General features: G+C 50.1%; 1 protein-coding gene across 1 annotated transcript; it reads right to left on the bottom strand.

Moving 5' to 3' along the window:
* Window positions 1-1,254: 1,254 nt before the first annotated feature.
* PNMA2 (PNMA family member 2) lies at window positions 1,255-2,493 on the bottom strand. Its single transcript, XM_049631622.1, has one exon. It carries the CDS (start codon window positions 2,347-2,349, stop codon window positions 1,255-1,257), a length of 1,095 nt encoding a protein of 364 aa, XP_049487579.1. The 5' UTR covers window positions 2,350-2,493.
* Between the last annotated feature and the right edge of the window lie 11,227 nt (window positions 2,494-13,720).

A 13,720-nucleotide genomic window follows, 5' to 3' on the forward strand; every position in this document is an offset into this window, starting at 1 on the left:
CATCTGGAAACAGAAGTGAGCCTGTGGCTGGGTGCCAGTGTGTGAACATTTGGGTATCAACACACTTGAATCTACCTGTTTTCTAGTAGAGATCGGGAGAGTTTAAAGTACATGTTAAAGGTGGACAGGCTGAAAAATCTCTGCAGAACCGTAGAGCACAATTTGAAAGCCACCATCACAGCGGACAGAGGGTTAGCAAGAGGCAGAGAGTTCCGGACTTGTGGCTCGGCTCTGCCACTGCTTAGCGTTTCGATCCCGAGGACCCCACTCGACTCATCTGAGCTTCATTTTCTTTCTCTTTCAGAAAGAGCAAAATTATACCATATTGGGGTTCCCAGGCACATTAAATGAGATATGTGTAAACCAGCTGGCACATAATAGACCCTCAATAAATACAGGCTCCTTTCCTCTCCTCTTTCCCTTTGGTCGCCCCTAAAAATCTTTTCTAACCAGAATGGTCTGCTCGCTGAATCCAAACGCGGCCCGCACACCCTCCCTCGCAGGCAGCCTTCCTGTAGCGTCTGCCCTTTCTCGAGGGTGCTTCTCTCACACTGTGGCTCTCTCTCTTGAAGGCAGGGATTGGGCTGAGTCATCTGTGTCTCGAGGGCCTAACACAGTGCCTGGAACCGGCCATCCAACACGTGGCAGAGAAGCGGAGGAGTGCTTCCCGAGCGAAGAAAGAAAGACACATAGCAGTGGGTGTGGCCGTATTCATTTGGTAGTGGCACTTCCACAGGTGTCGTGACTGACACCCGGGATTATCTAGAGTCTCACATACCGAGGCCACGTCCTCGGTGAGCCGGTGAGGCGCTCCGAGAGCATGGCCCAGGCTTGCGGGGTTACGATTCTCACCTCTGTGAAGAGTGCCTCACACCGCTGGCTACTCAGAGGGGATGTGCTGATTTGAGGAAGGAACACAGCCGAGGAGTCAAAGGGGTTAGAGGTTAAACAGATTACAAAAGGTGTTCTTTTCCTGCATCACTTCTTTCTTCTGCGGTATGGGTGCACGACTTTGGTCTATTCGGGAAACGGGAAATGTCGCGGGTTCCTTCAGGCTTCCTATTCCTTACTTGGAACTTCGTCCTTTATTAATAATCTACGTAGGGCCCAAGAAACTCACTGGTATTTTTTCCTAGAAAGAAGAATCAAGACCTGGCGCGGGAGGCCTCGGACAAAAATAGCCACATGGTCTCAGCGGGGTACAGCAAACCTCCCCGGGGCGCACTGGCTGTGGGTCCCGCCCTGAGATGGTTTTTAGTCCTCTGCCTCGTTATCCCAGGGGCCATAACCATCCCCTTCATCTGGCTCTTCAGTATTCTTGTTTTCAAAAGAGGCCTCTTCCTCCTCTTCCTCCCGGATTACCTTCATTAACTCGAGGAAGCTGGGAGGCGGGCCTTGATCTTTCAGTTCTCTCAGCCTGCACCAAAGGACTTCGCTGAGGCTGGCCCCGGCCATGACCTGCTCCAGGCGGACCTGATCTGCGATATTCCTGGGGATGGCGCGTTTCTCCACGGCTCGCCGGAGCAGGGTTTCTAACCGCAACACGTAGGCCGAGACCTTCTCCCCCTCCTCCTGATACGTCTTCAGGTATTTCACCTGGGAGGTCCTGCGGCTCTCCAGGCTTCCAAACACTTGCTTAAACGCCTCCAAACACTCTTCCACGCTTATGGCTGCATTGTCTGCCTGTACTATATGCATGAGGTCCAGGGCAGGGCCACGCAGGCTTTCCATCAACCACCTTTTCTTTTCTGCCTCTGCTACCGGCCACTCTTTGACGATCTCAGTGGCCTGTTCCAACCAGATTTCAAAGGGCTCTTCCTCTGGGGCGGGCACGGCGCTCCCTGAGAACACTCTCAGTTTCCGGTATCTCATGGGTAGCAGGGGCTGAGGGGCATGAGCTATCGCCTGTCCCAACACGTGAGCCAGTAACTCTGGGGACACGCAGGGCACCGTGGCTGGAGACAACCCCTCGTGCCCGAGGGCTCGGAACATACCGGAGACTGTCTGCCCCTCTTTTTCCAGAAAGAGGTTCAGTCGTTCCAGAAATTCAGTGTCCTGGTTAGGGGTCTTAAAGATCACTTTCCAGACACCCCCCTTTCCCTGAACCTCACTGGGGATCACCGAGACATCGGTATCCTCCATAAGCTCTAGTAAGACAGCATTGGCATTGTCCTGCTTCCTGAATATTTTGCCAAGCAGCCTATACCTGCCCAGAGACTTTAAAGTCTCCTGGAGAACCCCTTGAATCTCAGCCTCATCACAGTCCACCGGTATCCCCAGAACCATCAGCGATTTCTGATCATCCACGCTCATTATCCTGCACCAGTCCTCTAACAGTGCCAGCGCCATCGTCCGAGTATTTGCTCCAACTCTATGGGTACCAATTAGTTTGTGGTGTGGACAGGCACAGCCTATCAGGACTCAGAATATCCTGGCTCAGCTCCTGAACTTGCACCCCACCAGGGAATGGGTCCCAGGCCACTCCAACAGCGGTCCCAAAGTCTTCTGGACCAATCACCCTTACTTGCCCAGGGGCAAGAACTCAGCTAGGACAGCATCACTGCCTGTGGCTCTGCAGTCCGGTGGCCGCTGATGCTCTCCCCGACGCTGGCAGCCACACGGTGGCACTGACCCTTCTCCGACTGCCCAAGGCACCTGCAAGAGCTGCTTTTGTGACTCCCCCAGTTTCTGCTGCCTCTCCTCACCTCTCCTTTTGCTAGTTAGCAGGGTAAGGCCTCCACTCTGGCACCCAGAACTCCCGGAGAGAAGTGTCACAGCAGGCTTGGGCTCCTAGTGAAACAATGGTCAGTTTTACCACACAGCCCTCTCTTTCCCAGGAAGCACTGCGCTTTGGTTCAGGACAGAAGTGGGGGGAGACCAGGGGTTCCGTCTCACGTTGGATTTGCACGTGTCCCACTCTGTCAGACCTTTCCTTTGCTTAGAGTTCTCTTGGGGACCCTCCCACGTCTGGCTCCCCCACCTTCCGCTCATCAGTCATGCCAATTAACGTCTGAGCCCCGGTTATGGATGGACAGGACTCAAGATTTTCCCCATGTGAAAAATGAAATCAGATGTGAACAGATACCTGTTCAGGCGCTCCAACTGTCCTGTGAGAGTCACCAGCTTATTTATTCAGCTTCCAGAAAAGGAAGATGTCACCCAGCTCCACGCAATGGATGTGTTTGGGTCCTTCTTAGCTCCAGCCAAGCCAAGCTCCCCTGTTACACATAAATAATAATAGTATTTATTTATGGCTTGATAATATCCAGTGATGAGGGCCATTAAAATTATTTAAAAACATGACACTCCTTTACAATTTAATTAAATCTACCATACCATATTGAGTTGGTGCATTCCTTTGATTTAACATCCAATTATTTAGCTAGAAATCACTCAAACATTAAAAGCCTATTTAATATAGGTGTAACAATATAACATATACTACACTTTAACATAACATAATAATATAAGTATAACAATTTAGGTCCAGCAATCTAAAACAAAACAAAACAAAACAAAACAAAACAAAACAAAACAAAATCTCAGGACCAAATAAGTTAAGCTTGGAATTATGAATCCATTCTCTTTTGTTGGGTCTGGGCAGGACTCACAAATGCACAACGAGGTGTTTCTTTTGCTGTGAATGTTAAAAACGCTTCCTAGCATTTACGCCTGAATGAGTCATTTGAGTACAAGGTAAGAGAGGAAGCACATCTGTGGAGAGTGGTGGACACCGGGTGACGTAAAAACGAAAGAGTTCCTACTCTCTCCCAGTTACTGCCGTGGAGTGTGTGTTAATGGGCTACGAATATGCTTCTGTCGGCCTGAAGAATCCCCCTCAGTCCAAACGGGGTCCATATGCCACAGATGCCAGCCTACAGCTTTAATGTCAACTGCTCCTCCTGCAGGCACGTTTTCTAAGACCTTCTGGAAGGTGCCAAAGGGGCAGGAGCACAAACCCTGGATTCTGCTCTCAGCCAGCAGCCCCAGGGATCAGAGCCCAGGGGTTTCTCAGTGCCACCCCTTCCCTTCTAAAACATGGGGGTAACCTTCCTCCTGTTTTAATGTTGAGAGGAAACATGAGATGTAAAAAGGCAGGAAAACACATCCCAAGGTCTACATAATAGAGGTCATGCTGAGGTTAGGCTACCTTTGGGTGGCTTCCTCTTCCAAAGGCAATCTTTACCTGCAATGGAAATAATTGGACATGAGAAAAATGTAAAACTCTTGCATTTTCTCAAGTAAAGATGGGATAGGTTGGAAAAGGAATCAGCTTTTCTGCTGTAATTCTTGGCTCATTTAGATAGTGACCTTGGTCAAAGCGCCCCAATCTCTCTAAGTCTGGTTCCTGCTCCGGAAATCGGAAATTGGTCACGAGTCATGGGTCTGCCCTGGGTAGGCAATGATGTCATTCTTGTGGAAGCAGTTCATTCAAATGCGAAGCACATCTGATGCAAAGTCCAAAGGCCCGCCTCTGGTTCCCTCAGCCCCCCCCCCCCCCGACATTCCTCTCCTCCCTCAGTCTCCAGTTCTCAGCTGGGGCCGCCTTCCCACCTGCCATGATGGGCTCATCTTCAAACTGTGATTGATTGCCCTCCAAATTTAACTCCATTCACCGAAGTATCCCTCACGATTTGGGGGGAGGGTATCCGTACTGAATCCTGCCAGGGACAAGGGCTGATGATGAGGATAGAGCCTTGGTCACCCTGCTCTGAATAGTCTTGTGGTAGAAACAGCTTCTCCTAGCCCAAACCCACCCTAGTTACTGAGCATGCCCAGATTTCCGTCTCCAGCCGCCAAGGGTTGGGCATCATTTCTGCAGGATTTTGCCACTGTGGAAAGAGGGGGCGGGGCTGTAATCGACCAGGGGCAGGGATTGGTACGTGGAAGGGACGTGGGGGCAGAAATAAGCAATAAAAGACTCTCAGCGACCGTGTTACCGTCATAAATCAAGATGCCCCTTATCTGCCCACCAACCCAGTAGCTGTGGATGGTTTAGCCTCACATACATACCAAGTCCCACACACCTTTTCCTGGTGGGGCGTCTCACAACTCAAGCCATGACCACAGACAGGACCCCATCTCCTACTCCACCACTGAATTCGCGCGCGCGCGCAATTTACGTCCCAGGCACTTGGCGTCTGGCAACCCGGGAAACCCCGCGGCTGTGGCGCAGTGCGCAACGAGGGCGGGGGATCTAGGTGGGGCGCGCAGGGCGCCCAGAAGGGCTAGGGATTTGGGGGAGTGGGATTCAATCCTGGCCTCCCCCCCCCCCTTTTTTTTTTTTTTTTTTTTTGGCGGGGAAGGCGGGATAGACAATACCAAATCAAGACTCTTCTGGCCCTTCTTGGTCTTGGCGCAGTGGCGCAGTTAAGAGACGTGACACCTCCGGGCAATATAGCAGGTCTCTACCCTTTCTTACTTCAAGTTGCCGTTCGGTGCCCGAATTTGCAGAATGCACTTTTTGCTACAGTCCCAGACCACACACCTAAGTCTTTATTCCCCACTCCCCTTTGCTACACCCCTCTGCATTTCTCCCCGCCCGCTAGCGCCCCCCCACCACTGTGGGCGCAGCGAGAACCTTCTCGTTTCAGTCTCTGCCCACAGCAGCCCACCACAAGGCCCGTGGGTGAACAAGGTTGGTGCCCCCTGCCTCGTAAGGCCTCCACCTCTCCAAACGGTCTGCGCCATCCCTTCCCCATCGTCAGTGCTGCCCCTTTCCCTCTTCCTGGGTGTCCAGGCGTCAGCCGGTTGGTCCCTCTTGCCCCATCCATCAGCTCACACCCTCGCTGAGGGGTGGGGGTCCTCCCTCGGGTGGGCCCTCGCACCTGGCCCACCTCTGCAATGCGGTGGGGGAGAGGCTCCTGGGCCAGGCAGGTGGGGGCGACGGGCGTGGAGTCCAGAGGCCGCGCCCCCGGCCTTCGCCCCTGCGTGCTCTGCCCCATACTCACCCTGGCGCAGAGATCGGTCAGCCGACCCTCCGCTCCGCATCCATTAGCGGGTGGTCTGGCCGCTTCACTTCCGGAGCGCGGGGCTCTAGGCGGCGGGGCCTTCCCCTCACTACCCCAGCTCGGCTCCCCTCCCCTCCCCTCCCCTGCGCCGCGCCCCGCCCCCGCCCCGCCCGCGCCTCCCTCCTCCCGCCGCTGCCGGGAACTGGCAGCCTCTCCGCTCCCGCTGCCGCAGCGGCCGCCCTCCCAGACCCAACTTTGCTGGTTGCTGGAGCCGGAGCGGCGGCGGGGGGCGTGGGCAGGGAGGGGAGAAAGCGGGGTCAGAGGGAGGGACCGGGAGGGGTGGGTCGCTCGCTCGCTCGCCAGCCATCCTTCCTTTCTGTACACCTTGCGGCAGGCAGAGAGCGGCAGCCGCGGCAGCAGCCAGGGGGTTTGTGCACAGAGAGAGGCCGACTTAGGGACCGGCAGACGGACGGACGGACAGAGCGGACCTTCCCCGAGCTCCCGCGCCATGGCCGAGAGGAAGCAATCCGGGAAGGCGGCAGAGGACGAAGAAGTCCCTGCCTTTTTTAAAAACCTGGGCTCAGGCAGCCCTAAGCCCCGGCAGAAATTCTGTGGCATGTTCTGCCCGGTGGAAGGGTCCTCCGAGAACAAGACCATCGATTTCGACTCGTTGTCCGTGGGCCGGGGCTCAGGGCAGGTGGTGGCTCAGCAGCGGGACGTCGCCCACTTGGGCCCGGACCCGCAGCCGCCGTACTCCCGGCAGGGCCGGCGCGCCGGCGGGGAGCCATCTGTTGAATCGAGCCGGAAGGTGGAGATCCGGCGGGCCTCGGGCAAGGAAGCCCTGCAGAACATCTACGACCAGGTTGGTATGGGGGGTGGGGGGTGTTTGAGACTCAGGACCAGACGCGGGGATCGCCCCTCCTTCGCCCCCTTTCCAGCTCGGTGGAGAACCGGGGATCCCAGCGTGCCCACCGTCCTGCCTCGCAGGAATATTGCATCCTTGAATCTGTACATGCACCCCGCCCTACTTGCCCCTTCTCGGTGCAGGGTGCCCAGAGGCTCGGGCTCGGCCGTGGGCGGCTGTGCGCCCACAAAGGCTGCCCGCGCCTCCCTGGGCCTGGGGGGGGGGTAAAATATGAACCGATCCCGGGTTGGGGGTCGCATGGTAGTGGGGGGAGGGAGGCATGAACCGATTCCATTCTTCTTAAATCCTTCCGGGCGGCTTCCGATTGCAGTTGTGGCTGGGTGCCCCACCCTTTTTTGATGCATCTCGGAGCGTGCAGTGGAGGGTTCGCGTGCAGGCCCGAAAGCTCCCCGGGGTTCGGGAGGGGCGGGGGCTTCGACAGCCTCTCCCCGCCTCGCCCTGCTCGCTCTCGCACCGTCTCTTCTCCGGCGCCCTCGGTGCTCCAGTCCTGAGCTCGGAGGCCAGGACCATGGTCAGCGCCTCCGCGCTCCGCCTGGGAGGATCTCACCGCCCTGACTCCTGCTCGCCGCGTGAAAAGGGGGAGGTTGTGGAGTCACCCAAGGAAACCGAGACGCTCGTAAATAGCCCATGTGGAGAACAAAGTTCCGCTAAGTATCTCAGCAAGGGCTTCCCAGAGCGCGTCCCCCACCCCCGCCGCTATTTGGGAGGTGCTTTGGGGATGGAGACTTAGTGGATTATGTTCAAAGGGTGAAAAGAAAAGAAAAGGGAAAAATCCCTCAACAGTTTGAATAGATTGCCAAAGATGGATTAGACCCCCTATACGTGTTAATGGAGAAACAAAGAAGACCAATTTGGCAAAATATAGAAAATATTCGTTATCTCTGGCAATTATGAACAGTGTGCATTTTAAGTACTGTAGTCTCCTCGCACCACATTTTTTCTTTATCAGGGTGACCTTCACACTTGTGCATTTTTCCCCCACATCCTTAATTTCTCAAGCGATAAATTCCAGTGTGAAATGTTTCAACACTTGTTTGCTGTTTCTCTCCCATGCCCCCTGGTGAAGATGAGATATCAGTCAGTGATTGATTATTGAATACCTATTGTGTGCCTTGCCTTTTGGGGCAGGGAGAATGTTAGCTATAAAAAGTTCAAGGTGATTGCTTCTTAAGGGGCTTTCAGAGTCATTGGGAGTGGTCTATGCATATTCACCGAGCAATTCCACAAGCATTTACTTGATATTCAGGTTGTGTGCTGACGGTGAACGCATGGAGAACAATTAAGAGTTGGAGATAATGGCCAGAACACGTTTCCTGACCTAGCACAGAATGTTGCAGCTTTTGACATTTATTGTACCAGTTCTAGGAAAGATAAGCCATTTACTGTCATTTTCAAAAGGTGGGGCAATTAATTACTTGAGTCCTCCTCCCTCGGCTCTGTCCTCCAATATCCATATTTCACTATGAGTGAAGCACTTAATCCAAATAACTCACTTGAATCCCAGTGATCAGACAACTGAAGCAAAAGTTTCAAATAATGTAAGTTATGCTGAAAGGTGAGTGAGTGTGAAATTCTTTTCCATGTGAATGCATTGGATGAGAGCCAAACCATGATCATAATGCATAAAACATGGTTGTGTGAGTATTCTTATCTTCAACAAGTTGTGCTGGTAATTCTAATGTTCTAAAGGGAGCAGAAAAATGCCTTTCTGATAAGGGAGGGATTATTTTTAAAAAATGGCTGATTAGGGGGCAGAGGTTGAGAATGGCCATCCTTATAATGATGGCAGTGAATTAAAACTCACGTTTGAAAGGCAAAGTCTCACTGGGTTGAATAACACATCTCTTTTCTTGTCCATTTAGAACCCTAGATGTTTGATTATGAGCTTCTTGTTTGAACACTCCCTGATTTTATGTTGATTTTATTTGTTTTTAAGAGAGAGAGAGCACAAGCGTGTGTGTGTGTGTGTGTGTGTGTGTGTGTGTAGCACAGAGAGAGGGAGACACAGAATCTGAAGCAGGCTCTAGGCTCTGAGCTGTCAGCACAGAGCCCGAAGTGGGACTCGAACTTGTGAATGGCAAGATCATGACCTGAGCCGAAGTTGGACACTTAACCGACTGAGCCACCCAAGTGCCCCAAACACTTCCTGACTTTAGTAAAAATTCAAAATTGTAAACCTAGTGTGCATGGAAGAGGAGATTCAAAGAGGACATACCCAATCAAAACCCCAGCCACTTTTGGCCTCTGCAAACCCACATTTGCTTTAGTTGCCCAGTTATTAGCAGCAGAGGGTGATTCTGGCTTGGTTTTTTTGTTTTTTTGTTTTTTTTTGTTTTTTGTTTTTGTGCAGCTTCCCCTGAATTTTCACTCAGTCTTTCCTTATCACATAAGGGATTATTTTCACTCATGATTAAGAGCACTTACCAGGATCAGTACTAACAGTGGTTGAACATTTCATGTCTATATAAGAGAGAAAAGGTATGTGTGTGTGTGTGTGTGTGTGTGTGTGTAATAATGGTGATTTTAAAAGCACTGTTGGGCCCACGATTTTGATTGACTCGAGTAGTCATCACTTAATGTTCAGCTAATGAGCAACGTGACTGCCAGCATCTCAGTGCATTCCTGTCTGAAGCCCTGGCACACAGAGAGGAGGAGAGTGAGTGGACCCTGGGGCCCCTGACTTGCATCCACCCTCCTCCCCTGAATCTGTATTTATGAGGGAGGTATTGTTAATGTATGGTTGGTTAGAAGTGGCTTTGCCCACCTGTCACACTAGGCGGACTGTTGTTCCCCTAGCAAGATTTTGGGAAATGAGGGAACAGACGGCCCTCGCCCAGATGCCATGTGGCTTGTGGGAGACGAGTGTCTGCGTTTGCATTTAGAGGTGTTAGCAGGTAAGCCCCAGAAAAAAATGGGTGTGGCTTTGGTTGGGATGTTAGGTCTTGGTGAAGGGTAGGAGCCTGTGTAGTGAATACGAGTGAGGAAAGCTACCTCTTTACTCTCTTTTCCTTTGTGTCCTTGGGGAGGTCCACCTTGGGCTCCAATGAGGTTAAATTGATTAGCACCTATGAAAGACTCTGAGCCTCTTGGAAGAGAGAGAAGGGCAGTATTGGTCTAATTCCTCCTCGCCAGTGCCCAGGGGTCCCTCAGTCTTCTCCCTTCCTCTTAAGAATCCCCTCTATTCCACCTCAGACACAGTTTAACCAAGGCTGCTGGATGGTGAGCCTCCCTTCCAAAGGAGCTCCCAGGCCCTTCTTTCTGCGGCAAACCCATGTGGACTAGAGTGGCTGGGGAATGATTCTCCATTTCTCCAGGGCAGATGCCAGTGAGTGAACTATGTAAGAGTGCTGCTGAACTTGGCAAAATTCCCATCTATGAAATGTTTCTGATATTCCCTTTCATTGGGTGTCCCTCTGTCTCCTCTCCCCAGGTTGATTAGCTTCAAGCCCTGGGTGCCCTCTGATGCCCTCTTATTGTTTTTTGTTTTTATTTTTTTTTATTTTTTATTTTTTTGCTGCCCTCTTATTGTTCAATGCCATTGTTCCCCCATTCTGATGGTGACGCCCATTCTAGATCTTTTTTTTTTAATTTTTTTTAATGTTTATTTATTTTTGAGACAGAGAGAGACAGAGCATGAGCAGGGAAGGGGCAGAGAGAGAGGGAGACACAGAATGTGAAGCAGGCTCCAAGCTCTGAGCTGTCAGCACAGAGCCCGACGCGGGGCTTGAACTTGCGAACCGTGAGATCATGACCTGAGCCAAAGTCGGACGCTTAACCGACTGAGCCACCCAGGTGCCCTTAGATCTTTCTTCCTCCAACAAACGGGTTCTGAAATCACTCTTCTCCTTTGCCCTCTCTCATTCAAAAATCCCTTCCTTGTGTTTATCTTAGAGAGAAATCCCAATGATGAATGCTTCCATCTGTTATGTGAATGACTGATACAGAAGTTGTCCTCAGAGATACTTGTTTGGTAATAGACTAGCCCGTTCAATGAAATGAACATATAGGTAGCCAAATATATGGTAGAGATTTGGCTGGAAGCCAAGAACAAGGGCATTCATTGATACTTTAGAGGTCACATTGTGTCAAAAGAGCAACACAAATATGAACATTTGTTCAGGATTCCAAAAGCCCAAGACCCATCTGACATTAAAGGGAGAGGAGTGCTTGGGGAGGAGAAGGATATGGTGATAATTCACACTTATTGGTTGCCCTTGAGTTGCCAAGTGATTATTGAACTAATCATGTAACTAGTTAAACTAAAAAAATAATTGTGGGTGTGCTTGGGTGGCTTAGTTGATGAAGTGTCTGATTCTTGATCTCAGCTCAGGTCTTGATTCCAGGGTCATGAGTTCAAGCCCTGCATTGGGCTACATGTGGGGGTGGAGCCTACTTAAAATAAAATAAAATAAAATAAAGTCAAATAGTGGTGAAATACACATAACATAAAATTTATCTTAATCATTTTTAAATAGACAATTCAATAGTATAAATAAACTCATGTTTTGTGCAACCAGTCTACAGAACTTTTCATCTTGCAAAACCGAAACTCTGCACCCATTAAACAATAACTCCCCATGCCCCCTGCCCCCAGCCCCTGACAACCTCCATTTTACTTTCTGTCTCTGTAAATTAGACGACTCTAGATACCTCGTGTAAGTGGAATCATACAGTTTTGTCTTCTTGTGACTGGCTTCTTTCACTTAGCTTAATGTCCTCAAGGTTAAATCAAGTTATAGCACGTGCCAGGATGTCTTTCTTTTTTTAAGGCTGAGTAATATTCCTATAGTTAAATTTTAATAAGTCATTGATGACTGAAAAGTTGTTGCTCAATTAATAGATCTGCAGTGAATTAATTGTGGAAGGAAGCAAGAAAGGTTATATCGAAGATGATGTATTCAATATTCCCTTTCATTGTGTGTCCAGTGTGGGGTCCACGACCTGAATAAAAGAAAACTCCCACCAGCTAAACAGCCTCTACCATACGTCTCCCTTGTAGCTCAAGGGTGGAGAGGGAAATTGCTGCCATTGAACCTCCAGTGACAACATCTGGTTGAATGTTGCATGGTTCACAAACTCGCGGGCCATGGAAATCAGGAATGGGCTGGACATTTCCCTACCCTTGGTAGAGATGGGCCGGTTATTCTTGTGGGTCCTTTGGTGCTAGTGTTCCTCTCTTCTTCCTTGAGAAGAAGGGAGCATCAGAACTGATCATGGAGAGGGGGGCGCCTGGGTGGCTCAGTCGGTTGAGCCTCTGACTTCAGCTCAGGTTATGATCTCACGGTTGGTGAGTTCAAGCCCCGTGTTGGGCTCTGTGCTGACAGCTCGGAGCCTGGAGCCTGCTTCGGATTCTGTGTCTCCCTCTCTCTCTCTGCCCCTCCCCCGCTCGCGCTCTGTCTCTCTCTGTCTCTCAAAATAAATAAACATTTAAAAATTTAAAAGAATTGACCGTGGATTTGAATGTATACTGCCAGTGAATGTCAGAGTTTGGGAGAGACTTAGTGCAATCGCCTCGTTCTAGCAGTGGAGAAAGCGATGCCCAGAGAAATTGTGCTTCACCCCACGGAATTCAGGTGGTGTTTTCAGGGTTAGGATGGACACCTGTCACTGCCCAGTCCCACCGCAGTCCTGTACCAGTAAAACCTTGTTATTTCGGTAGCATTGCGTAATTCCAGAAGGTACATTTACTTTCTAGATCTTATATTTTAGAATGTGTAGAATGCGTATTATTTTAACACTTGCCTCAACACGTTCTGATATGAGCATTTTCCTTTTCTGTAAATAAGGACACTGAGATTTAGTGATGTTTACTGACCAATCCCAAGGGCTTGACCTAGGACCTGAACCAAGGTTTCCTGACTCAGTCCCATGCTTCTCGCAACTCACCATTCTGTGGTTTCACTCCACTGCCAGAGAGAGTGAGCTTAAAGGTGCGTTTAAATTTTGCAGGCAAAATATTTCATATCCCTTTACACTTAATATGTTCTATGGGGTAGGCCCTGTGCCAAATGTTTGATATGCGCAATCTTATTAATCCTAAGGTAACTAAGGAGGCACTACAGTTACCCTTATTTTGCAAAAGAAATGCCTGAAGGTGAAAGAAACTTGCAAAGCAACTAGCTAACTAACCAAGCCAGAGGCAGGGTTTGAACCAGGTCTATGTGACTAAATAGCCTTTGTTTTTGTTGTTGTTGTTTTAGTGTTTGTTTACTTACTTATTTATTTATTTATTGAGAGAGGGAGGGAGGGGCAGAGAGAGAGAGAGAGGGAGAGAGAGAATCCCAAGCAGGCCCCACACTGTCAGCGAGAAGCCCGACGCGGGGCTTGAACTCCCGAACCGTGAGATCATGACCTGAGCGGAAACCAAGAGTCAGATGCTTAACCGACTGAGCCATCCAGGCGCCCCATGAATTGCTTTCTCTACAATTATTCTTTACTTATTTTATCTCCAAAGAATTATTACAAAATAGTTCTCAGCGCTTACCTTTTTGCTTGTTTCCTGTGTTACAGTGTGCTCTTTCAGGCCCTTTATAAAAAGGACTGTTGATCTGGCTTCATGAATGTGTCCCAAACTGCTGCTGTCCCGTCCATCATTTTTTTTTTTTTTTTAAACACAAGAAATGTCTTCAAATATCATGGGGACACAGGCCAACTCTGCCAGTGAAAATGACATGCTTTGCTAAGATTAGAGCAATGTGATGATTTTTCCACTTGATGTAAATCATGAACCACAAGCAAATAATGAGGGGACCATCAACAGAAGCATTGGTAGGTGGGCTGATGGGTACTTGAGTTCGGTGGGCTGCAGCCTGTGGCAAAGGCTGGTGGCATAGTCCACGAGCTG

Source organism: Panthera uncia, chromosome B1 (genome assembly GCF_023721935.1).
Source record: "Panthera uncia isolate 11264 chromosome B1, Puncia_PCG_1.0, whole genome shotgun sequence".
NCBI lineage: Eukaryota > Metazoa > Chordata > Mammalia > Carnivora > Felidae > Panthera > Panthera uncia.